Consider the following 24,991-nt stretch of genomic DNA (forward strand, 5'->3'; position numbering starts at 1 on the left):
AGGTTCAGAAGGTCAGGATCCACAGGCACAGGACCCACCGGAGCCTGTTCCGGGTTTGGCAGATCAGATTCTGGAAGAGACGTGGGGAAAGGCCCCGGCTGTAGAAGAGGAATGATCCCAAGGTGGTATGGCTATTCCACAAGGAGGTGCTGGCTCCCCTGATACCCTATGTTCTGGAAGAATTGGGTATAAAGATCCTGCAGTAGGAATTGGATCAGGAGGAAGTAGACCCGGTCATGGATGCCCTTTGGGGTTCAGCAAGGTCTTTTCCCTTCCACAAATCAGTCAGCAAGCTGGTATTTAGGGAGTGGGATACTCCCGAGACCAGCTTGAAGGTTAGCAGAGCCATGGACAAGTTGTATCCTTTGCCGGAGAATAGGCTTGAGCTCCTGAAGATCCCAGAAGTGGATGCATCGATCTTGACTGTTACTAAGAAAATGACCATTCCCTGTATATACTATATATATATATATTCCCCCATGACGTCACTAACATCGGACAGTTAAGACAGCCTCAACACCAGGCGTCGCGCGCCAAAGGCGCGCGACAAAGGTGCTCTCCCCTCTTTGCACCCCTTCGTGCAAACCTTTGTGCATATATAAAAATTTATTTTTATGTTTCCTTTGTTAACTAAGCTGTTTCATTGTATTCGACAAAGGAATTTTTTCCTGCTTTTTCTGTTTCACTGTAAACCGGCATGATTTGCATTTAATGCAAGAATGTCGGTATATAAAAGTTAAAAATAAAAATAATATACCAAGATGAGTCCAGACTCCCGGGTTTTGTCTCCTTGCCAGCAGATGGAGACAGAAAGTTTCACTGACACTGTACATAACCCAGTATGCCACCTGCAGTCCCTCAGTATTGCTCTGTCTCCAGCAGATGGTAGATGGTGTAAAACCCCCCTCCAAGGGGGTTGTGAGGTCCTGGTGGGGCCATCCTCCTGGTTTGAGACGGAGGTCCATGGGGTGGATATCTGGTGGTCCAGATCCCTCATCCCCCTGGTTCTACAGCACTAAAAGACCTTCAGGATAGGAAGCTGTAAGTTCACCTCAAAAAGATTTTTGAGGTGTCTGCTTTTAGCATTTGAGCAGCGGTGTGTGGCAGTTTTATGCTGAGGCAGGGCTGCGCTGGGTGCAGCAGTTGCAAGTGGTCAAATCCTTGTCTGACTCTGAGGTGAAGCAGGCAGAGTGGCTTGAAACTGTAGTGGCCTAGGAGCTGATGTGTTATATGACCTCTTCAGGACTTCGTCCAGGACTTCATCCATGATCTCTGTGGTTTTGGCCTGGAGACTCCTCTGGTTGAGGAATTGGTCGGCGGATGTTTCATCCAAGTCTCAGTTGGGAGCGTTACCCTTTAAAGGGAAGTTGCTTTTTGGTCAGGACTTGGAGGAGATGATCAAACTTTTCGGAGAGAATAAGGTCATAAATTGCCTGAAGATGAGCAGGAAGGGAAAGGGTCTTTTCCTTCATGTTCTTGTTTCAGAGAGAATAGGCGGTTTCGGCCTAACAGGGCTTCGGGTGGTGCCCAGAGACAGTCTTCAGGAAGGCAACCATCCTGGAACCTGTCCTTTCGAAGGCGAAAGCCGGGTAGAGATGGCTATTTCCAGGGTGACAGTGGAGTCAAATCCGCCTAGTGAAGAGAAGCAGTTCATGTCACGATTCTGGTTATAGCGGGTCAATTGTCTCTTTTTTATGAGGAGTAGGCCAAGATCACATCAGACCAGTGGGTCTTAAGCATGATAAGGGAAGGTTACACTTTAGAATTTGCTCAGCCACTAAGAGACTTGTTCATGATCTCCCTGTGTACTTAACGTGGAAAAGAAGATAGCAGTGCTAGAAACTGCCTGTCATTTTCGCATGCTGGAGCCATTGTTCCTGTCTCCCTGGAGAAACAGGGGATAGGTGCTATTCCATTTATTTCATTATCCCCAAGAAGCAGGGCACAATCCGCCCAATCCTGGATTTTTAAAGGGTAAACATGGCTCTCAAGGTTCCTCGGTTTCGGATAGAAACCCTGCATTCGATGATTGCAGCAGTGCGCAGGGTGGAGTACCTTGCATCTCAGGATTTGACCGAAGTGTACTTGCACATAGGAATCCGGCCCGATCATCAAAGATATCTAAGATTCATGGTTCTGGGAGAGCATTTTCAGTTTTGTGCCCTGCCCTTCAGTATAGCAACGGCGCCCAGGATTTTCACCAAGGTGATGGTCGTGGTGGCAGCGGCCCTCTGGAGGGACGGGGGTTTTGGTTCATCCATATCTGGACGACTGGCTGATTTGAGCAAAGTCAGAGGTCCTTTGCCAGGAGGCAGTGGACTTAGTCCTCCAGTACCTGAGATTGTTGGGATGGATAGTCAATCTGTCCAAGAGTCGTCGTTCCCGTTCTCAGGTTTTGGAATTTCTGGGGGCGCATTTCGATACCAAGATATGAGAGATTTTTCTCACCGAAGAGTTGATTTCCATATTGCAAGCTCAAGCCTGCGGATTGTTGGAGAAGCAGGTGCCCGAGGTCTGGGATTACTTGCAGGTTCTCAGGTCTGTGACTTCCACCTAGGAATTGCTTCCATGGGCATTTGCTCATATGTGGCCTCTACAATTGGCTTTACTGTCCCGCTGGGACCCATTGTCAGAGTAGTTTCAACTGCTGCTTCATCTTATGGAGTTTGCCAGGTCCAGTCTCTCAAAGTGAGACGAGGTGTGGACTTGGAAGTCCCAGTCTGGACGGTTGTTCCTACCGATGCCAATCTCTCCGGGTGGGGAACGGTGTGTCAGGACCAGTCCATACAGGGGCAGTGGTTGGAAGAGGAAGCCTTGTGATCCATCAGTCGCTTAGAGATGAGAGCAGTGCGTTTAGCACTGCAGGCGTTTCTGCCCCTGTTGAGGGGGAAGCCTGTGAGAATCTTGTCAGACAATGCGAGGATGGTGGCTTACATCAACCAACTGAAAGGGTGGCATCAAGAGTTGGGCGGTGGCTCAGGAAGCCTGGGAACTAATCAGCTGGGTAGAGCAGCATCTGACGCTGTTAGCGGCCTCTCATAAAGCAGGTACAGACAATGTGCAAGCGTATTATCTAAGCTGACAACTGGACCCCGGAGAGTGGGAACTGTCAGAGGAAGCAATTCACCTCATCAGTTGTAGATGAGGCAGGCCGCACATGGATCTAAGGGCGACTTACTGCAATGCCAAGGCCCTGTGGTTCTTCAGTAGAAGAAGGGAACAAGGAGCAGAAGGAGTAGATGCCTTAGTTCTGCCTTGGCTGAGGGATGTCCTTCTGTATGTGTTTCCACCTTGGCTGCTAGTGGGCAAAATCTTGCGGCGCATAGAGGTCCATCCAGGCAACGTGATTCTAGTAGTGTCAGAGTGGCTGAGGCATTCTTGGTTTGCAGACTTGATCAACCTAGCAGTGGACGGTCCATTGAGGCTACCTCATCTGCCAAATCTTCTGCGTCAAGGTCCCATATTTTCAAATCAGGCAGCTCGCTTTTCTCTAGTGGCTTGGCTTTTGAGAGAGAGTGATTAAGGAATAAGGTTATTCTGAAGGGGTCATCGCTACTGGTTTGCAGTCTAGGTAGACTTCAGTCTCCTTGGTGTATATGAGGGCATGGGAAGTTTTTGAGGCCTGATGTATGGAGCAAGAGGTGGATCCTATGCAGGCCTCTGTGGCACATATTCTAGCTTTTCTGCAAAATAGTTTGGTAAAAGGTTTATCCTTTAATTCCGTCCAGGTTCAGGTGACTGCTTTGGGCTGTCTTCGAGGTAAGGTACAAGGAGGGTCTCTAGCTCACATCTGGATGTGGTGTGTTTTCTCGGGGGGGGGGGGGGGGGGCAAAGTATTTGCATCCTCTGGTTTGGAAGCCTTGTCCCTCCCTGGAGCCTTACTGTAGTCCTTAAGAGCATGTGTGCACCTCCATTCAAACCTCTAAAACGAGCTACTATGAAAGATCTCACTTTAAAGGTGGTTTTCTTGGTAGCAATTTGCTCAGTTTGCTAGATCTCGGAACTAAAGGCCTTGTCATGTAAGGAGCCTTTTTTGAGATTTTCAGATTCGGGGGGTCTCCTTGAGAACAGTTCCTTCCTTTCTGCCGAAGGTGTTGTCATCATTCTACTTAAATCAGTCAGTGGAGCTCCTGTCCTTCTCAAGTTTGGATCATGCAGTGCCTCAGGCCAAAGAGTTGCGACATTTGGACATAAACGGCCGGCGTAACTTTGCCAACAAAAGTAGGGGGAAGGAATAGATAGGGCCGGGGGGTGGATTAGGTAGGGGAAGGGAGGGGAAGAAGGAAAGTTCCCTCCGAGGCCGCTCCGATTTTGGAGCGGCCTCGGAGGGAACGGGCAGCATGCCCAGGGCTCGGCGCGCGCAAGTTGCACAAATGTGCACCCCCTTGTGCTCGCCGACCCCGGATTTTATAAGATACGCGCTATGCGCGTATCTTATAAAATCCGGTGTACTTTTGTTCGCGCCTGGTGTGCAAACAAAAGTACGCACGAGCATAAATTTAGAAAATCTACCCCAAAGCGTGCATTGTTGCAATACCTTAAGATCACTATCGGCTTCAGATTGTCAGATCAACTTTTTGTGCTATGGAGTGGTGCCACAAAGGGGTGCCATAAGGCGTCAAAAGCCACAATTGCGTGGTGGTTGAAAGAGGCTTTTGGCTTTGCATACATCTGTCAGGGTCGCCTTATCCTGGAGGGGTTAAGGGCCTCATTCTACCCATTCTCAAGCGGCCTCCCGGGCCGAGTGTCAGCAAGTTTTACCGCAAGAGATCTGCAGGGCGGCTACTTGAAAATCATTGCACACTTTCGCCAGGCATTACTGTTTGGATGTCCAGACCCCAGAAGCCATAGGCTTTGGTGAGAGTGTACTTCGAGCTGGACTCTCGCGGTCCCATCCCATTTAGGGAAGCTTTGGAACATCCCAGGAGCCTGGACTGATCTGGGTAATACAGGGAAAGGAAAATTGGTTCTTAACTGCTAATTTTCGTTCCTGTAGTCCCACAGATCAGTCCAGAGACCCGTCCACTGGAGGAAAGGGAGAATTGGAGAATCTGCTCGATCTATTATTGTGATCACTCTGAACAATGGCACAAGTTTTGTTAGTCCTACACATTTTTAGTGTGGGCAAGGTTATCTGTTCCAGGTTTCCATTTCCCACTGCTCATTCAGGGGATGCTATTTCTTCATGGTATTGGGATTTGTTTCTGTCGTGGCTTGGGTACATATCAATACTGAAGGACTGCAGGTGGCACCTCGTCTTATGTGGCAGTGGCAATGGCAGTAAAACTTTCTCTGTCTCCATCTGCTGGAGGGGAGGCAAAACCCAAGAGACTGGACTGATCTGTGGTACTACAAGAATGAAAACTAGCAGGTAAGAACCAATTTTCCTTTTGTCATAGTAGTAGTTTTGCATTTTTATAAAATTGTAATATTTTATTGAACGGCTGTTTCTTAGTTGTATGTTATAATTATGTTGTAAATCACTTTCAGTCTTCTTTGAGAAAAATGGAGTTTAAATGTAATATAATGTGAGAGAAGGTGCACAAACGGATGAGGGAAATGCTGGCAGGGGAAGTCTATACAAGCGCACAACATATTCTTTCCTAGATAAATCACAGTTAAGTGACCAGTAACTCACAGAAGGAATTTACTCTGGAGTTATCTGGCGGTTAAGGGCATGTCAATACAAGTTTTCATCCTGGTAATTGGGATGGTACACAAAATTTGACACATTTGAGATGTTTTAAAACCAAGCGTTCTTTTATTGTTTCTCAATTTTATTAAATAATCTTGAGTGAAAAGTCCTCTAATGGAGCCTGTAGATACTATGTGCAGGTTCCCAACTAGAGGAGCCCCTAGGTCAGAGCAACCTTGAAGCCAGTGATGTCGGCTTAGAATAGGTTGCCCTGTAGTGGCTGGTTTCCTTGGCTGATTCAGGTCCCTTGGGATGAAGAAATTCTCAGTGCTTGCTTTCACTCTGAGGGGACCTTTAGTATGGGCCAGTGGTATTCACTTCCAGTCTTTAAGGGTCACAAATGGATCAGGTTTACAGGATATTCCGAATGAGTAGGCATGAGATAAACTTGTATGCACGCTGCCTCAGTTGTATGCAAATCCATTTCATGCATATTTATTAGGAATATCCTAAGGACCTGATCTGTTTGTGGATTTCAAGGACTGGAATAGCACTGGTATAGACCATTAGCCTGAAGGAGCCCTAGCTGTTGTGGCTTAAAATACTTTTCCAGGAACCTTGTTTTAGCAGCTTTTATAGTTCAGTCTTTATACTCAGGGAGCTTTCATTGGTTTTACCTTCGTGACTTGGGGGTACAGCAGGTCCTTTGCCACAAAACATTTTGCATAAGGCTTCCTGGAACTTCTCAGCCACAAAGAAATACATGACTGGATCCAGGGCAGCATTCAGGCTGGTCAGGCAGGATGTGATGCGGTTACTGAGCGCTAGTAGCCTTTGTGTGTCACAGGAAGTTCGGGAACCATGATAGTAGAGGATGTAAATGCAACGGTTGACATGGTAAGGCACGAAGCAGACAAAGAAGATAATTAAAACTAGGATTATCATCTTGATAGCTTTCTCCTTCAGATGGCTCTCAATGCGGTTTCCACTTCGCAGGCTGCGTATTATCAGCAAATAACTGGCCACAGTCATCACAAAAGGGAAAGTGAAGGCCACTGCTAGGGACACAAGAGCATGGCGTGACACCTTCTCCCGGTAAAGCTGCAGGCAGATGGTGGAGTTATTCACCTGTATGGTCTGCGCACTGATCAGGAGCGGAGCCATTGCTACAGCAACGATGACCCAAAGGAAAGCACAGGCCAGGTGGGCGTGGAGAGTGCTTCGCAGCTTGAGTGACTTAACTGGATGCACGATGGCAAGAAAGCGGTCCGTACTGATGCAGGTGAGAAAATAGATGCTAGCATACATGTTGAGGTAGAAAAGGAAGCCAGTGAGCCGACAGGGGATCTCGCCAAACGGCCAGTGATTGCCGGAAAAGTGATACACGAGTCGGGTTGGCAGGACCAACACAAAGGACAGGTCTGCTATGGCCAGGTGCATCAAAAAAATATTAGCAGGGCTGCTTGATTTGTGGTTTCGGATGAAGAGCCAGAGGGCCAAGGTGTTTCCCACAAACGCCAGGATGAAATCCAGAAGATAAAAGGCTGCTAATAGAGCATTTTCCAAAGGGGTCTCTTTACCACATCGCTCTGTTGATTCGAAAGAGTTGTTGAAGATCAGGACAGCAGTTTCTTCTGGCCCACTCATTATTGTTTCTGCAGTTCAGGACCTATAGGCATCAATAAGAGAAATGCAGATTGGCTCTTATGCAAATGAAGGCAAAACCTGATGACTAGCAACATATCTTGCCTGTGCCTAGAACTTAGCTTTTTAATTAACAAGTTGAGAATTGTATGGCAACCTAAAAGAGCACATTTTTTGTTCTTTTGGGGGGATTTTTTGACCTGGCGGTTTCCTCCTGCTTTTGTGTGCTTCCAGCTCAGTCAGACTCCGCACTGGAATCTGATATCATGAACTTTCGTTTACGGCTACCTGGGGGGTTTTGCACCCTCTTTTGTGTCTTCCCCCTCACCTCCCCTACGTACCTAATCTGGTCCCTGCAGTGCGGGTCCTCTGCTGGGAGCCACGAATCAGGGCTTCCTCTGGAATCCTGCAGTCATGAGCCCTGAATCCAGCCACCGGGTGTTACCCCCCCGCCCTAACCCCGTCCCATGCAATGACCCGCACTCCCTCCCGAGAGCTGTAAACACTGCCCTCACAGCCAACCCGGGGAGCCGAAGAGCCATCTCGGTGACCGAATCGGGGACCTTCCGCTTGGCAGTGATCAGCCCTTGCCACTTGAGCCACCAGGCCAGCCTAAAGAGAGCATAGTTTTATGAGTAATTTTCCAGGACTGACAGGGCAGGATTATCAACGACTTGCCCCAGCCTCTAGCTACCAGCGTTTTCCAGCCGTTCTGCCCCCACGCTCTCATGCACCTCTGCACTACACTCCCCCCATGCTTTCTTCTCTTGTACTCTCTCTAGTGCTTCCTCACTACTCCCAGTCTTCTGCTTGCCCATTCTCTCTGTATCACCTTCACTCCCAGCTGCCACTGTCAGCTCAGCTGCTTTCCTCCCACTCTTGCCTGCCTCCCAATGCCTCCATTTACTTCCACCTTGCCCCACACAGTGCATTAACCCTGTGGTTTCTGCATCCCAGCTCTCTTTGTGGCCAGCCCCCACCATAAGACCACGTCCTGACTCATAGTGGCCTCAGCCCTCTACTGCTGTGGCTTTGACAGGACCAACACGGTGGATTTCTGATGGGGGTGGGGAGGGGGTCACGGCTGCTGCCCAGCTTTCTCCTTTCTAAATGTTGGGATATGAAAAGCATTTGAAGAGATTTGATTATTTCTGCCAGCGCCTCCCTCGTCTGTGACATCCGTATCGCAGACAGCCGGCCAAGCACTTTTTGGAGGTTGTTTTTCAATACATGCCACCTGCAAGTGAATTTTTAAAAGGAAGCTCCCCCGTGCGGCCGGCAGAGAGCATAGCTTCTTGTGTCCACGTGTACCCTGCAGGTGCGGAGTTTGCGGGTAAATCACTCGCAGGGATTTCAAAATGAAATTACTGTACTGCCCCTGGTCCTGCTCCTTTTCTCTGTGGCTAAAAGCATGAGGGTCTTTGTATAGCGCTCACGCACCTTTAGCCACGTACCTGGGACAATTTTGAAAATGAGTTTTTATGTGGCTAAATGTGTAAAACCTCAGTACTAAAAGAGCCCGCTGACAGCAGCCCAGCCAGGCCTGAAAACCACTTTTCACCACCAGGAGTTTCCCTGTACCAAATGAGCTTGAAGTCCATGTGGGAAGACTCCTATTGCCCTCTCTAAGAGCAGAGTTAGAGGGTGCCCGGTGTGAAAGTTACCTTTGTCGAACCTGATCATTTAGCCCAACAGACTACACACCATCATGCCACCTTCTCATTCATTTAAAAAAAATTTTAACCTGGCACTTTCTTCCTGCTGCTTTGGACCTCCAGCTCAGTTGCAACCAGGGCTGGGATCCCGGGTGCTGTGAGCCAGTAAACCTGCCACAGCACGGCGGGCAGACACCAACGAGCGGACACATGCTTTTTTTTACCTTATTTTAAGTTTTCCCCTCATGACCTCCCCTCACCACAACCCCCCTCCCCCGCCCTAAATGTCCTCATCTGGTGATTGCAACAACATTCCCGGTCCCTGCTGCCCCAAGGCCTGACTTGGGGACCAGGCTGATCCCATATCCTCCTTAAGTCTGTAAATGCTTTTATGTTTACGTACTTTTATTGAACACAGACCACTGGGTTGACACTGGTTTCTTGGGGTCAGCCAAGTAACTGTAAATGTTTTTCACACACAAGCACTCCAGCTTGCAGGTGGGATTTTAGTTACTGTGGCACTAACTGTTGCTGTGCAACATCTGTAAAGAGAAGTCTGGCTGCCTTGTTACTTGGGGGGGGGGGGGGAGAGAAACCTGGGAGTTATGGGCAGAAGAGGAAGACCTGTGTCCGCTCGTTTGTGTCCGCCCGCCGTGCTGTGGCAGGTTTACTGGAGCTGCGCTCTTCTTCCTCTGCCGCTGAGTTCCCTTCCTCCGACCCAGGCAGGCTTGAATTTCTGCCGCTGTATTTCACTCTTGTACACTTCCCTGGAAGTCTGTTCCAGCTAATCCCCACTGCTTTGTCCGTGAAAAAGTTTTCTTCCCTTCAACTTCCTACGGTGACCCCCCCCCCCGTGGCCGTGAGCTTTTCATTCTATGGAAAATGCTGCCACCTTTATGGAAACCTGCTAGGTGTTTGTTTTATGTTTATACCTGATCTCCCCTTTCCCTTCCAGAGAGCACCCTCTTTAACTTTCTCGCCGAGTTACCTGCTGTGTGGAGTGAGAGGCACAGTCATTTTAATATGATCTGTGTTAAAACGAGGGAGAAGTGAGTGGCCCATGCATACATACATAGAGGTAGCTGAGGAGCATACAAAGGTGGAGGGGGAAATGTTAGAAGCGTTGTCTCCAAACTGTTCATTCCCTGATGCCATACTTCCAACGGTCCCCATTCACCTCCTCCTACCCCACCTGTGAGAGCTGTGCAAACCCAGCGGGACGCACGGCAGGAGCCTCGCTCCCGTGAATGGTGCCCGCAAAAAAAAAAGCACAGCACTGTGCTGTTACAGCTATGGAGAGGGAACAAGTGAAGGAGGAGGAAGAAACTGTCCTGGACGGAGTCCCGGATTAATAATGTCATGCTTCCAGTACCAGAAGAAGTGCCAGCTCTCCACCCCAGGTCCTCCCGACAATGCTGTTCTCTCTCTTACCTGCTGAAGAAGGCACAGTAGGGCGATGATGACCCGTGGGCAGAGTCCCAAGAAGTAACTTCTTCGGCGTGAGCTGCGGACTGTGCAGGGTCCTTCCAGGCAGACGGTCCTCCCCTATATAAAGGGCTGTGCGGCAGCATAGATAGGGCTTTATCTGCTGCTCCGCACATTAGAGGGGGGCATTCTTTCCTGCCTGTGAAAAGCAGTTTTCAGCTCTGGCTGGGCCTTTGTCAGGGGGCCATTTTAGTGTTCTGGTTATGAATATTTTGGTATTTGCTCCCTCCATACCAATGTCTCTTGTTTGTGCTCCAGCTCTCACTTTGCATTATGTGAAGGGGGGGAGGGTGGAAATGAAACAGACAACAGGGCATCTCAGAATTGGCCTGTTCTGCAATTGCTGGGGAGGAACGAGAGGGAGAGGGAGAGGGCTGGTGACCATAGCAACCGGTTTGTCCTTGTAAAATTGCCTTTTCGCCTGCAATAGAGGAGAGTCTGCAGAAGAGATGAGAGGGCCATGAATAGGGGATAATAGGCTGCCATTAGTGAGGTATTGAAGGTCCCCCATTTACTGGAGTGAGAGTGCATTCATTGACTGCTTGCTGCAGGGTCTCCAGTGTCCTGCTCTGAATAATGAGCCCTCATTTCAGGCTGGGGAATAACATTGGTCCCTTTCTCCTGAGCAGTGGACAGCTGTGTGCCCCTAATATAATGGACATTTTCTGCTCTCCCAAGGGACTGCAGCTCACGCTGGGCCTCGGAGATAAGCCCTCCTAGGGCTGCAGCTCACCAGGATGAGGCTCTGCTTATTCTCTCCTGTTTCTTGCTCTGGTCGTCTTGATGGTTGTGTCTTCCGTTTTTTAAAAGAGGGCTCCTGGAGTAATTTGAGAAGCTACAGACCAGTGAACCTGACGTCTGTGCTGGATAAAATGGTGGAAACTGTTAAGAAAAGAATTACTAGGCATATGTAAGCCGCCTATAGCCATGAATAGGTGGCATATAAGTTGTCTAAATAAATACAAAAAAAAAATATGGATAAACCTGGCTTAATGGAGAAGAGCTGGCATGGATATAGCAAAGGGAAGTCATGCTTTACTAATCTATTATCATTTTTTGAAGGTGTAAAGTATGAGCAAGTTGATGCAGTATATCTGCATTTTTAGAAGGCATTTGATGAAGTTCCTTATGAGAGATTCCTCAGGATTTTGACTAAAGTCCTGGGATAGGAGATAATTTCTTACTCTGGATTGGAAAATTGTTAAAGGATAGGAAACAGAGCAGTACTAAAGGGTCAGTTTTCCCAGTGAAAAAAGGTAACTAGTATCCATTGATTGGTATTAGGACTAGTGTTTAACTTATTCATTAATGATCTGGAAAAGGGAGCAAAGAGTGAGGTGATCAGATTTGTAGAGGACACAAAACGTATTCAGTTTAAAAAAAAAAAAAAAAAAAAAAAGAAGGCTGAGGAATTGCAGGAGGACCTTGCAAGACTAGGGAACTAGATCTCTAAAGGGAAGATGGAATGTAATATAGGCAAGTGCAAACTGATGCACATAGGATTATTTTTCCCTAATAGTAGGAGTAATTTTCAAAGCCATTTATGCATAAAATGCCCCCGTTTTTATATGCATAAATGGCCTTTTAGAAATGACCCAGAGGTTTTGTGCACATGTTTACATGCACGGCAAGGTGTTCTGGGGGCATGCTTACTTGCATAATTTTGATTTTGGAAAGTCTGCCTGGAAATGGAAATGCAGAAAGTTGCAGCTGCTCCCGTTCAGGTGTAACTTTGTGGATGTACTATATGGTGGCACTAGCTTCGCGCATACCTGTGAATTTTCAAATTGTGTTTTCGCACAGAGTTCTCTCTTGAAAATTTACAGATAAAATGTGCCTCCAGATTTTAGACTATAAAGGCTGTTTTGAAAAAACCAATTTTTTTTTAACTATGCATAATGCTGGGTTCCTGAACATACCCAGATCAGTCCAGACAAGTGGGTTTTATTCATCCCTACCAGCAGATGGAGGTAGAGAACAAACCTTTGGGCACTGCCATATATCCGAGAGTGCCACCTGCAGTCCCTCAGTATTTCTCTACCTCCAGCAGATGGTAGAGGTGCTAAAGCTGCAGTCTTGACTATTTAGGATTTTTGGAGGACTTCTGCTCCCTGAGGTGCCAGGTTCCTGTGGAGGGCCATCCCTCAGATTGAGCCCGGGACCACTGACAGCGAGGGGACTGGTTCCCTCAGTGGGTCCCGAAGCCCCTCTGCCTGCCGGTTGAGATTCAGGGAAGTATCCCCCAGTTAATTGTATTGCCTTTGCTTGTCCTGAATTTTGGCTGTGTGTCTTTAAAAAAAAAAAAAAAGGTTTTGTGAGGCTCAGAAGCGGCAGCTCAGATTTAGTGTCTGAGCAGCCTGTCAGGCGGCCTACTCGGTGGGATCGTTGAGGGTTGGCCCTGGAGGCATAGGGCCGTGCAGGGAGGGGAGAATCGGTGCCGGTGGTGCTAAGAGGGAGTCCCCGGCTGGGGGAAGTGCCTCCTTACTGTTTTTTTTCTGCCGGGGTGATCGCGCGTGCGTTTCTCCCGCGGCGGCGGCACTTTCACACTGGCGGGATTTTTCAGCGGCAGTGCGCCCTCTTGCGTCTGAGCCGGCAGCAGCCGCGTGGTGCGCCCCTTTTCCGCGATTTTAGGCGGGCCGTGCTGTTTTTTAGGCCCGATGACGGACAGGTCGCCTGTGGAGTGAGGTTCGCCTCTCTTAATTCCCTTTTCCTCTGCACGGTTTATGCAGCGGGGGGGGGGAGGGAGCTTCTTCCAAGCACTCTAAATCTCGGAGAGCCTCGCAGGGTTGCGGTTCTGCCCCTATGGAAGGGGATCTGGATAAAAGGGTTCTTTCCCGGGGCTCCGGGGATTCCCCTCCCCCTTTCTCCCACAGTGCGCCCTCGGGCAGAGGGCCTGGCGGGTTCGGGCCCCAGAAGTCCGGAAGGACCCTCGGGGGACCCTGAGTTTGTCCTCTTGCTTCACGAGGCCTTCCTAGCTCAGAAGGCGGGAAAACAACAATTTAAAGATAGCTCGGCGGACTCTGCTAAGAGGGCAAGGGGGCTCCCTAAGAGTTCCATGGGCTTGTGGGGCCAGTCTCAGGGGACCTGCCCAGTGCGACTGGACTCAGACTCTGAGGATTCGGATGACCCTCAGGGTGAAGGGGGGTTTATCTCTGGTGGGAGATCTGGATGCAAACCTGGATGAGGGGCACCCCCCAGGACCCAGAGGAACCTAAGGAAGATCAGGGCACCTTTGAGGGCCTGGAAGGGGATGGCGATGACCCGCGGGTGATCCACCTCTTCAAGAGGGAGGAGCTGCGCCCGCTTATTCCCCAGGTGTTGGAGGAATTGGGAGTTAAGCTCTCCCTGGAGGATTTGGATAATGAAGGGGTTAATCCGGTGTTGGATGGACTGCGGAGACCCCCCAGCACTTTCCCCATTCCTAAGAAGATCCAGAACCTGATCAGCCGTGAGTAGGAGTCCCCGGACTCCGGCTTGAAAGTGGGAAGAGCAATGTCGAAGCTTTATCCCTGGTTGCAGGAACGTTTGGATTCCTTCAAGGTCCCGAAGGTGGATGCCGCAGTATCTGCGGTCACCAAGAAGACCACAATTCCGGTCCCCGGCACCACCGCTCTGAAGGAAGTTCATGATCGGAAATTGGAGGTGCAGCTCAAGCGGGCTTTTGAGGTGTCGTCCCTGGGGCTTCGAGCAGTGGTCTGTGCCAGTCTGATGCAGCGAGCCTGTTTGTATTGGATCCAGAGGCCGCAGGAACAATCTACCACTGGGACTCTGTCCCCAGTCCAAGTTTCCCATCTTGAGGTGGGGTTCGCTTATGTGGCTGATGTCTTATATGACCTTGTTCGGACCACAGCTCGTGGCATGGTCTCGATGGTGGCAGTGAGACGGCTTTGTGGCTGCGCAACTGGTCAGCGGACCTTTCGTCTTAAGTCGCAGCTGTGTAACCTTCCCTTTAAGGGTAAGCTGTTATTTGGCGAGGACCTTGACCAGTTTATAAAATCCCTGGGGGAGACCAGAGGAAATAGGCTGCCGGAGGTTAGGAAGTTTTCTCCTCTTGACCCCCATTTTCGTGAGTCGCGACCATTCTGTCCTGGCAGATCAGCTGGATCCTCAGCAACAAGGTAGTCATCGAGTAGGCAACAGTCCTTTCGGGGCTCCGGAAGAGCTGCAAGAGGTGGACCGGCTCAGGGAGCAGGCGGAGTTAAATCCTCCCAATGAAGTCATGCAGGTCTATTCCTTGTCATTGGCAATCGGAGGCAGGATGACCCGTTTTTACGAGGAGTGGACCAAGATAACTTCAGACCAGTGGGTGCTGGAAGTCATCAGGAAAGGTTACGGCTTAGAGTTTTCTCTTCCTCTCCAGTCAGTGTTTCTGGAGTCTAGCTGTCTTTCCCAAAGCAAGCAAGAGGCAGTACAGGAGACTCTTCAAAGGTTGTTAAGCCTAGAGGCGGTAGTCCCGGTGCCAGTTTCTAAACAGGGGCGAGGAAGGTACTGTGTTTATTTCGTGGTCCCTAAGAAAGAGGGCACCTTTCGTCCCATCCTGGATCTCCAATAGGTCAATCAGAGTTCGAAAGTACCATGATTCTGGATGGAGACATTACTTACCATGATTGCGGCGGTCAGAAAAGGAGAATTTTTGGTGTCCCTGGATCTCACCGAGGCCTATCTGCACATTCCCATTTGACAGGACCACCAGAGTTTTCTAAGGTTCAAGGTGCTGGGCCAGCATTTTCAGTTTTGGGCCCTGCCCTTTGGCCTTGCCACGGCTCCTCGGACCTTCTCGAAGGTGATGGTAGTGATGGCGGCAGCCCTGAGACAGGAGGGGGCTTGGTGCACCCCTATCTGGATGACTGGCTGATCAGAGCAAAGTCACAGGAGGAGTGTGAGTCACAGGAGGAGTGTACGCAGTTAGTACTCCGGGTGAGATCTCTCCTGGAATCGTTGGGCTGGATCATCAATCTACCAAAGAGTCACCTTGTGCCTTCCCAGTCCCCTGGAGTACTTGGGCGCCCGATTCGACACTCAGCAGGGCAGAGTGTTTCTCACTTCCGACAGGGTGGTCAAGATTCAGGCTCAGATAGCTCGCTTGCTTCGACTGCAGATCTCCAAAGTCTGGGATTATTTACAGGTCCTGGGATCGATGGCGTCAACTTTGGAACTGGTACCTTGGGCATTCGCTCACATGCGCCCCCTACAGAGAGCATTGTTGTCCCACTGGAGCCCCCTATCAGAGCAGTATTTTCTGACTCTGCCCCTTCTGGTGGAGGCCAGATCCAGTCTGGACTGGTGGATGACAAGGAGCAATCTGGAGAAGGGGATGCCCCTCGAAGTCCCAGATTGGATGGTGATTACTATGGATGCCAGTCTTCGGGGCTGGGGTGCGGTGTGCCTGGGCAGTTCTGCACAGGGTTTATGGTCAGTGTCAGAACAGTCGTGGTCCATCAATCGGTTGGAGACAAGGGCAGGTCGCATGGCCCTTCTTGTGTTTCTCCCCTTAGTCCGTGACTGCATGGTGCGTTCTCGGACAACGCAACGATGGTGGCCTACATCAACCGCCAGGGGGGAACCAATAGTCCATCCGTGGTTCGGGAGGCTTAGCTATTGTTCATGTGGGCAGAGCTCCATCTCCAAGGGATCGCTGCTTCTCACGTCACAGGAGTGGACAACATCCAAGCGGATTATCTCAGCCGTCAGCAGTTGGATCCAGGGGAGTGGGAACTGTCCATGGAAGCCTGGGCTCTCCTCTGCGCCCGTTGGGGGACTTCTCAGCTGGACCTCATGGCGACGAGTCTCAACGCCAAGACGGAGAAATTTTTCAGCCGCCGGAGGGAGTCAGGGGCAGTGGGCCTCAATGCTCTCGTATGTCCGTGGCCGTCCGGAATCCTTTTGTATGTCTTTCCTCCGTGGCCCCTAATAGCGCGGGTACTCAGGAGAATAGAGGCTCATCCAGGTTCTGTGGTGCTAGTTGCGCTGGAGTGGCCAAGATGTCCATGGTTCGCAGATCTGGTTCCTCTGGCAGTGGACGGGCCCCTACGTCTAGCCCACTTGCAGGGTCTGCTACGTCAAGATCCCATATTTTCGGATCAGGCGCATCGCTTCTGTCTTGCGGCCTGGCTTTTGAGAGGTGGTGATTGAGTTTGAAGGAGTATTCAGAACCGGTAATTGCTACCCTTCTTCAGGCTAGGTGTCCGGCTACCTCCCTGGCCTATTCCAGAGTATGGAAAGTGTTTGAGGACCTGGTGTGGACAACATGGGTTGGATCCTCTGATGGTTTCCGTGCTGCACATTTTGTCCTTTCTGCAGCAGGGCCTGTCCAAAGGATTGGCTCCTAGTTTGCTTGGGGTCCAGGTTTCGGCCTTAGGTTGTCTCAGGGGGAAGGTACAAGGCAAGGCCTTGGCTTCCCATCTGGATGTGGTGCGTTTTCTGAGGGGAGTTAAGCATCTCCGTCCACCTCTTCGCAACGTGTGTCCAGAATGGAGTCTCAATTTGGTGTTGTGGGTCCTCAGCGAGGATCCTTTTGAACCACTGGGGCGAGCATCTTTAAAAGTCATTACCTTAAAGACTGTCTTTTTGGTAGCCATTTGTTCAGCTAGGAGGATTTCGGAGTTGCAGGCTCTTTCTTGCCGCGATCTGTTTCGCCAGATCTTGCCATACCAGTTGTCTTTACGAACGTTGCCTTCATTCTTGCCTAAGGTGGTTTCTGCTTTTCATGGGAACCAGATGGTGGAGTTGCCAGGTTTCCCAGACTGGGTGCGGGATCTTTCCCTGGGCAGGGATCTCCATCTTTTGGATGTGCGGACTTTGTTGCGCTACTTGAAGGTCACCAACTCCTTCCGTCGCTCTGATCATTTATTTGTGCTCTTCGGGGGGACAAAAAGGGAGAGAAGGCGTCTAAGGCCTCCTTAATTCGCTGGTTGAAAGAATATTTCCACTGCCTATGTTTCCATGGGCTGTGTTGTGCCGGTGGGGCTTAAGACCCATTCTATTCGTGCTCAGGCGGCATCAACTGGTGTCTCCTCAGGAGATATGTAGGGCCGCAGTTTGGTCATCGCTTCACACTTTCACTAAGCATTACCGTTTGGATGTGCGTGCCCCAGAGGCGACTCCTTTTGGTGAGAGTGTGCTGAGAGCAGGTCTTTCAGGTTCCCGCCCGGTATAGGGGGCTTTGGTACATCCCACTTGTCTGGACTGATCTGGGTATGTTCAGGAAAGGAAAATTGGTTCTTACCTGCTAATTTTTGTTCCTGTAATACCACAGATCAGTCCAGAGGCCCACCTGCTTGTTCTGCTGCTGGGCCTGCGGGCTCATACAAAGAAAGGCTTAAAAAAAAAACATTTATTGAGATTGTTGACATGTTCTAGAGTTGCAATGTTTATTTGTCTATCCAGTTCAGGGGTATCCATCCCAGGGGCTTAGTTCGCCTGGTTGTTAAGTTATCTTGGCTTGGGTACAGGATTGCAGGTGGCACTCTCGAATATATGGCAGTCCTCAAAGTTTTGTTCTCTACCTCCATCTGCTGGTAGGGATGAATACAACCCACTTGTCTGGACTGATCTGTTGTATTACAGGAACGAAAATTAGCAGGTAAGAACCAATTTTCCTTTCCACATTAGGAATTACCATTCAAGAAACAAACCTTGGAATCATTGTGGATAGTATATTGAATTCCTCAGCTCAGTGTGCAGCAGCAGCCAAAAAAACAAATAGAATGTTAGGATTGCATGAGAGAGAATCGAGAATACAACTGAGACTATTATAATGCTGCTGTAGCGGACGTTATCCGGCTAAATGAAGATTTGGGCACTTAGGAGCACAGCTGGGAGGAGCTGAGTCGGCCAACAAAGTTATGCAGCTAACTCTGATATTTAAAGACTTAGCCGGTTAACTCTGGTCGGGCCAAAGAGCTGTCCTAAAGTTAGCCGGATAAAGTTAGCTGGCTAACTGCACTACTGAATTTACCTCCAAAATTAGCCAGATACGTTTATCCGGCTATCTTTGCTATCCGGACAGTGACTGAATATGGACCTCATGCTGTGTAGGTCTCCTCATTGTTTGTGAGAAAAAGCCAATGATGTTGTTTCTCTCATCTTTCTAGGCACCTGTGTCGGCCTTGCCACAACCGAGAGAAGGCAAAAGGTCTGGGCAAATATATCTGCCAGAAATGTCACCTCATTATCGACGAGCAGCCCTTGATGTTTCGAAACGATGCATTCCATCCAGATCATTTCAACTGCACCCACTGTGCGTAAGTGCCTGTGGCACAGCCACCCTTTCACAGGGGCACAGATACCCCTTCTCAGCTGCACTCAGCCTGCTGCTTGCCTGCGGCACAGCTGCATCCAGGGACGGCAACTTTGAAACAGCCGTGCGGGCACACATGTACGCGCGCATGCCGGCTCGCGCCAAAGGACGTGGCCATATTTTAACAATCACGCGTATATGCGCGCAATGGTATAAAATAGGCTGTAAGTGCGTACTTTTGAGCACAATTTTATATAGGTGCATGCGTGTGTGCGCAGCGTCTCCTGTACCTGGAAGCAGACACACAAGCTGACGTAATTACCAGTTTTCCCAGTTCATTCCCAGTTCGCCCAGGTAAAGGATAAGACTTCCTAACCCCCTCCAGTTAATTAACCTCCCTTTTACCCTGTTAGCCCCTACCCTTAAAACCCCACTGATTAGCCTAATTTCTTTTCCTGGATTTTCACGCTATCCATAGCAGAAGTAAAGTTACTCGCGTGCGTAAATACTTGCATGCAGATTTCATTGAAAAAAATCTAGGAACGCTTATTCTCCCCCCCCCAGACCACACCACGCCCCGCCCCTTTTCTGCAAAAACATATCTGTGCGCGTTATCAGGAGATATGCGCGTACTCGCCTGCTTTTTAAAATCTGCGTGACGCTCACCGGCCTGACTTCTGCGCATATCCCCTGGCTTTGGCGCGAGTAGGGCTTTTAAGATTCGCCCCTTAAGTGAGTACGTGCCGGCTTCTTGCCTCCAGCACAGACACCGCCTCACAGCCGGACAGATAGCGGGAGAAATCTTTTAGTTCTAGTAAATATTTTGCTTCTTCTCCCTCTTGCACGTGTTCATAAATAAGACTACAGAGTAAAAGGTCTAGAGATGTTTTGTTGTCCTTAAAACAATTTGTCAGCTCCTACTCCCCATGTTATACAAGAACTCCTAGGGAAGAATGAGCAGCTCATTAGGGAGAGGCCAAAGTGATCTCCTTGCTGAGCAAGTCCTGAGTTAGACAAAAGTCTTCTGTATAATCTAGAGCTGAGATAACTCCATTTGTATTACATTATTATGAGAACTCGTGTTATCCATAATTAAAATTATGATGGTGCCAAGAGCTGTAAACCCAATTACCTGTACGTACCCGGATCAGTCCAGACTCCTGGGTTCCCCCCCCCCCCCCCCAGCAGATGGACAACCCAATTGATCTTTGAACTCTGGGTGCTTCTAGGGAAAGCAACAATCCCCTTAATGCCAGATGTAGCTCGGATATGGATATGAGAGAGGTTTATAAATCGTGAGTGGTGTGGAATGGATATTTACCCTTTTCAAATGACACTCCACGAAACTTAACCGGTGGCAGATTTAAGACAAATTTAAGAACGTGTTGTTTTTCAGTCAACACCCAAATGAAGCTGTGAAATTTTGTTGACAGAAGATGTGAGCCAGGTTAATAATATTTACAGCTGGGTTTAGGAACGGTTTGTGCAGGTTTCTGGAGGACAGCTCCATTAACAGATGTGGGAATCACCACCTCTTACTTCTGAAAGTGAAGCAACAGGGAAGGTATCTCCCTATTAGGATTTGCCAGATACTTGCAGGTAACCCAAAATCACCATTGTCAGAGACTGAATACTGAGCTTCATGCACCATTGGTCTGACACAGCACAGCACTTCCTATAATCTTAAATATCCAATCAGCCATTCACTCCAAAGCACACCAAATTATATATCTTACAATATTTGCGGACATGTTTTGGAGTGGCTGGTTTATTGCCTATCTGAGCGGTTTATTCTGTGTCACCCGTTTGCCGTGCTAAATTTTCGGGGACATGGAGGATCCTGGCTTACATAAACTGCACACTGTACATTTCATTTGCTGATCACACCACTTTCTACACATGCATTCTTTCTAGGGTTGGTGGAAATGCCTCTGAGTATCAATGATTTCAAACTTTTCCCTTTCTCTCGGTCTGTGTAACTCTGTAAGTGGCTCTGTGCTGAGCATGCAGTTTATGCTCGCGAGTTGAGGGAGGCTTCCTGAAATGGATGGCGCACATTGAGGCTACATGCAAGCATCTTCCTAGATTTGGATGCGTGTGTGGCGCTTGCGTTTTAGAACGGTTAATCCCCCAGTGTGGATGTTGGGTGTAGAGCAGCAGTATTACGTCCAAATTACTGCTATGATTTTTTTTTGCAGGAAGGAACTGACTGCCGAGGCCCGGGAGCTGAAGGGCGAGCTGTACTGCCTGCCTTGTCATGACAAGATGGGTATTCCCATCTGTGGTGCCTGTCGCAGGCCCATAGAAGGACGTGTGGTGAATGCCCTGGGCAAGCAGTGGCATGTGGAGGTGAGATGTCAGAGCATGTGTGGCCACACCTCAGCTGAAAGATCTATGGTCCTTTTTTTTTTTTTTTTTTTCAATTTAGATTTTTATTAGAATACTATTCCCTCCAATACATATCTTGCTCAATTCCATCCAACACAGCATCAATGATACTGTATAGAGAAGAGCAATATTGTTTAAGATAAAAAGGAGAAACTCAACTGAATGACCCACTGCCCACCCTTCAAGCATTCCATTTCTGCGAGCTTTTCCATTGTTCAAATGATTGCCATATAGTAAAAACTGAGAGGTAAATATTTAAAAGCCATTTAGATGGATAACTAGCAGGCCGATACAGTAAGGACGCGTAAGAAAGAGTGCGGCAGTGCCGGGCGCACCCTCGTTTGCCGCGCGCACAATTTGGTTCACATACCGCTCGATACAGTATTCAAATGAGACGCAAATGCAAGCAGCGTCCAAAGCGCGTCCATGAAGCGGTAGGCATGTGCAATCCATTTTACTGTATGGAGCGGTATACAGCACCTATACGGTATCCTGGGTGCGCGGGTACCTGTCATTTCAAATGTCATTCCACCAGGAAAGTGGATTGTTCTCCTCCAGACCCGCTGCCTTGAGCGCCCGGCTGGACGTCCTTCTTGTTCCTTGTATTTGTGTTGTGTCCTGCTTGTTTGGCTTTAGTACTGACCTTCTGGTGTCCTGTTTGTCTGGTCCCTGCCTGGCCTTGTAGTCTGTTTTCAGCTCAGTCCTGTCCTTGTCTCTTGCCCTGTGCTTTGTTTAGTCTTGTTCTGGTCTTGCTTACTTGTTTGTCTGTCCTTTTGGTGCATTCTTTGTTCCTTGTCTTTCTGTACCCTTCAGCCAGCTCTGCCTTAATCAGTGTCCTCCTGTATCCCTGTCTGAAGTGCATCTCCAGTTAAGTCCTGCTGACCACCAGAACCTGTGGGCTCAACCGCATGGGGAGGTGGCTGATCAAACAGACAACCCTGCACTGCCTGGTTCCTGAGTACTGTGCTGCTTCTCCCCTGGGGATTACTTACGTCCAGCCGGGACATATAGTTAACTTTTTAAAGGTATTTTCTGCAGGCTGCACAGAGATAGAAGATTTGGTGACATAAAGGTGTTTCCTGTTCATACCCCAGATCAGACTAGACAAGCGGGTTTATGCATCCCTACCAGATGGAGGCAGATAACAAAACTTTGAGGCACTGCTACATAACTGAGAGTGCCACCTGCAGTCCCTCAGTATTTCTCTGTCTCCAGCAGATGGTAAAGGTGCAAACCTGCAGCCTGGAGTTTAAAAAAAAAAAATTATAAGGAGAATTCAGCTCCCCGAGGTGTTAGATTCCTTTGTGAGCCATCCCTCGGGTAGAGCAGGGCAAGCAGGGGGTTGGAGATCCCTGGTTTGGTTCAGCCCTTGTCAGATGGGGGTGAAAGCCAGAGGGTCCTGGTTCCCTCACTCCCTATGGGTCTCTGGCTCCTTCAGCGCTCAGCCTTTTGGCGACATAAAGACGTATGTCTTCCCAGCCATCTACATCTATGAAGCAATTGAAATCTCGTTCCCCGGCCTGTTCATGCTTGAGTTTACTCAGAGGATAATATATAAAACATTTATAACATTTTGATATAAGACCCTTAAAAGTCAGAGTATATGAATTCAAAAATGGTACAAATAGCCCCCAAATAGATCTTGCCAATCCCATGCGCAAAATAGTGTCTAATTTGAAAAAAGGCAAAACTAAATTTGCATTCAGAAAAGAATATTTGTCCTTTTACTTCTGCAAAGCTTTTCATCGCCCCCTCGATCACAAAGTTGATATGCAGTAGAGTCCCACCGTTGAAACCCCCCACCTCCAAACCCAGAGGGAACTCCCTATTATATCGAATAAGTGTCAACAGAGAGCATCTCCCCCAAGAGACCATAGATTTGTATTGTGAATCCCAAAGGTTAAAGGTTTGTCTCAAGTAAGGATTAGGTAGAACCCTGGGCACCTAATCCCCTTTCACCACACATGGGCAATAACCAAACTGAAATATTTCCCAAGAAAGCTTCATCTCATACTTCGGGCAATCTAAATCGAGAAGCCCTGTAACATTTTACCACCTGCGGCACACCTAGCACCGCCCAGTCCCTTGGGCCAATACAGTATCTCCCTTTTTTTATTTTTTATTTTATTTTTTATTTATGCCATTTCAATTATTCAACATTCTTAATTATTATCAGACGGATTGTAACATAAATTACGATATTACTAATACAACATATTTACTAAATCTGTCCATCTATGTATTAGTTGCATGTAATGTCCAGGAAAAGATTAACTTACATTGACTCTTGGAGATCTCGGTCTTCAAATTAAATTTTAAACATTTCTTTTGAATTTTGTTTTACATAGTTTATTGGATCTCAAAAGGTAGGGTTTGAAAATGATAATAAAGCCAGGGTAAAACATTCATTTTAATCACCGCTATCAAATATTGATTCATTTGTCTCCACACCAGTATATCTGTACTGATTTTGCGCACCAATGAAGAATATTTCGCCGCCACGAACCGATTCCTGTTAACAGTGATATTAACCCGTAACTATCCCAAAGATTTCTCTGTCCATTGAAAGGGAAACACCCCTTGCAAGTGTTTCTTACTTTGTTTGGAGATATTAATATTCAGATTTGCTATTACTTTAAAGCCTGCTACTTCGCCATACCACTTAAATGCCTCCAACAAAGCTGGTAAGGAAATCAGAGGATTCGAAATGGGGGGGAAAAAGCACATCATCAGAATATAAAGAGATCTTAAATGCCTTGGTCCCCACTTTAATCCCTGTTACCTCCACATCTCCTTCTATCCTTGTTTTATTTATTTATTTAGTGCTTTTTTATACCGGCATTCATGATACAGATCATATCATGTCGGTTTACAAGTAACCGGGGTTGTAGCCTAACTACCTATTAACATGGTATAGAGAAGTCAAAAAGTTACAATGAACAGGGGTGAAGGAACTGGGAGGAGGAAGGCAGTAACTAGATAAGCGTAACAATTATTTACAGAGTGATGAGTGCAGTAAAAGGTTCCATTGCCAACACAAAAAATAACAGGGAGAGGGGACATCCTTGCCTTGTACTTCTGCCCAAACAAAAGGTTTTCCCAAGTACACCTCGTTAACACGTATCCGAGCCTCAGGCACCTCGTACATCTTCCTTATCCAGATGCAGAAACTGTCACCTAAACCAGTCTTCCTTAAGACCCCCAAACATAAACGGTCAATGAGCCTGACTGAATGCTTTTTTCAACATCCATGGCTAATAGCAAAGATAGGGAGTTATCTTTTTGAGCAGCCCAAATTAGATTAAGCACCCACCTAATATCCACTGTAACTATACCTGGGATAATTCCCAATTGATTTTCATGAACAAGCTCAGTGATTACTCCCGTCAATCTATTAGCTGAAATTTTTGCCACAGGTTTTATTTCTACTTTCAGTAATGAAATGGGCCTATAAGATCGACAAATCGTTCTATCTTTCCCCTCTTTTGGTAGAAGCACTGCAGGCCATCTTCATAGAAGGCGCTAGTCCATCTCCTTGAAGCAATTCGTTATACATAGCCTCCAGGGGATGAGCCAGCAAAGCCCCGACGTGAATATCCATCCTTCCTCTGTGCCTTATCTGTCTTCAATGTTTTAATTGCTTGTAAAATTTCATACTCAGAAATTTACTCAGTTGATGGGCCTGTGCTAAGTCAATCCCAGCAAAAAGGATTGATAAGGACATTTCTGAGTATGAAATGTTACAAGCAATTAAAAGCAATTGACAGCTGATTGGTCCTTTCACTGACACATGTGACACATTCTGTAAGAGCAGCCTGAAAGAGGATTGCTTTTTTTCACTGACATGTGACAGTGAAGGGACCAATCAGCAGACAGTGAAGGAATGAATAAATCAATATTAAATGGTTACTGCATCCTGTGGAGACTGTGGTTATTAACACTCAC

General features: G+C 48.1%; 2 protein-coding genes across 3 annotated transcripts in view; one reads left to right on the plus strand and one right to left on the minus strand.

The window, feature by feature from the left end:
- LIMS2 (LIM zinc finger domain containing 2) overlaps positions 1 to 24,991 on the plus strand; it is a 101,793-nt gene that overhangs the window by 48,212 nt on the left and 28,590 nt on the right. For both annotated transcript variants that reach the window (XM_029615805.1, XM_029615804.1), the window contains exons 5-6: positions 18,513 to 18,662; positions 20,857 to 21,007. In XM_029615805.1, the coding sequence (XP_029471665.1) occupies positions 18,513 to 18,662; positions 20,857 to 21,007 (301 nt within the window). The remainder of the gene's footprint in view (positions 1 to 18,512; positions 18,663 to 20,856; positions 21,008 to 24,991) is intronic.
- Positions 5,740 to 10,719, minus strand: GPR17 (G protein-coupled receptor 17). Its single transcript, XM_029615806.1, has 2 exons — positions 10,366 to 10,719; positions 5,740 to 7,304 (listed from the first exon to the last, which is right to left on the minus strand). Exon 2 carries the CDS (start codon positions 7,280 to 7,282, stop codon positions 6,269 to 6,271), a length of 1,014 nt encoding a protein of 337 aa, XP_029471666.1. The 5' UTR covers positions 7,283 to 7,304; positions 10,366 to 10,719; the 3' UTR covers positions 5,740 to 6,268.

Source organism: Rhinatrema bivittatum, chromosome 9 (assembly GCF_901001135.1).
Source record: "Rhinatrema bivittatum chromosome 9, aRhiBiv1.1, whole genome shotgun sequence".
Lineage (NCBI taxonomy): Eukaryota > Metazoa > Chordata > Amphibia > Gymnophiona > Rhinatrematidae > Rhinatrema > Rhinatrema bivittatum.

Excerpts from the sequence above, each read along its gene's own strand:
- GPR17 (XM_029615806.1), bottom strand. The coding sequence starts at position 7,282 with ATGAGTGGGCCAGAAGAAACTGCTGTCCTGATCTTCAACAACTCTTTC.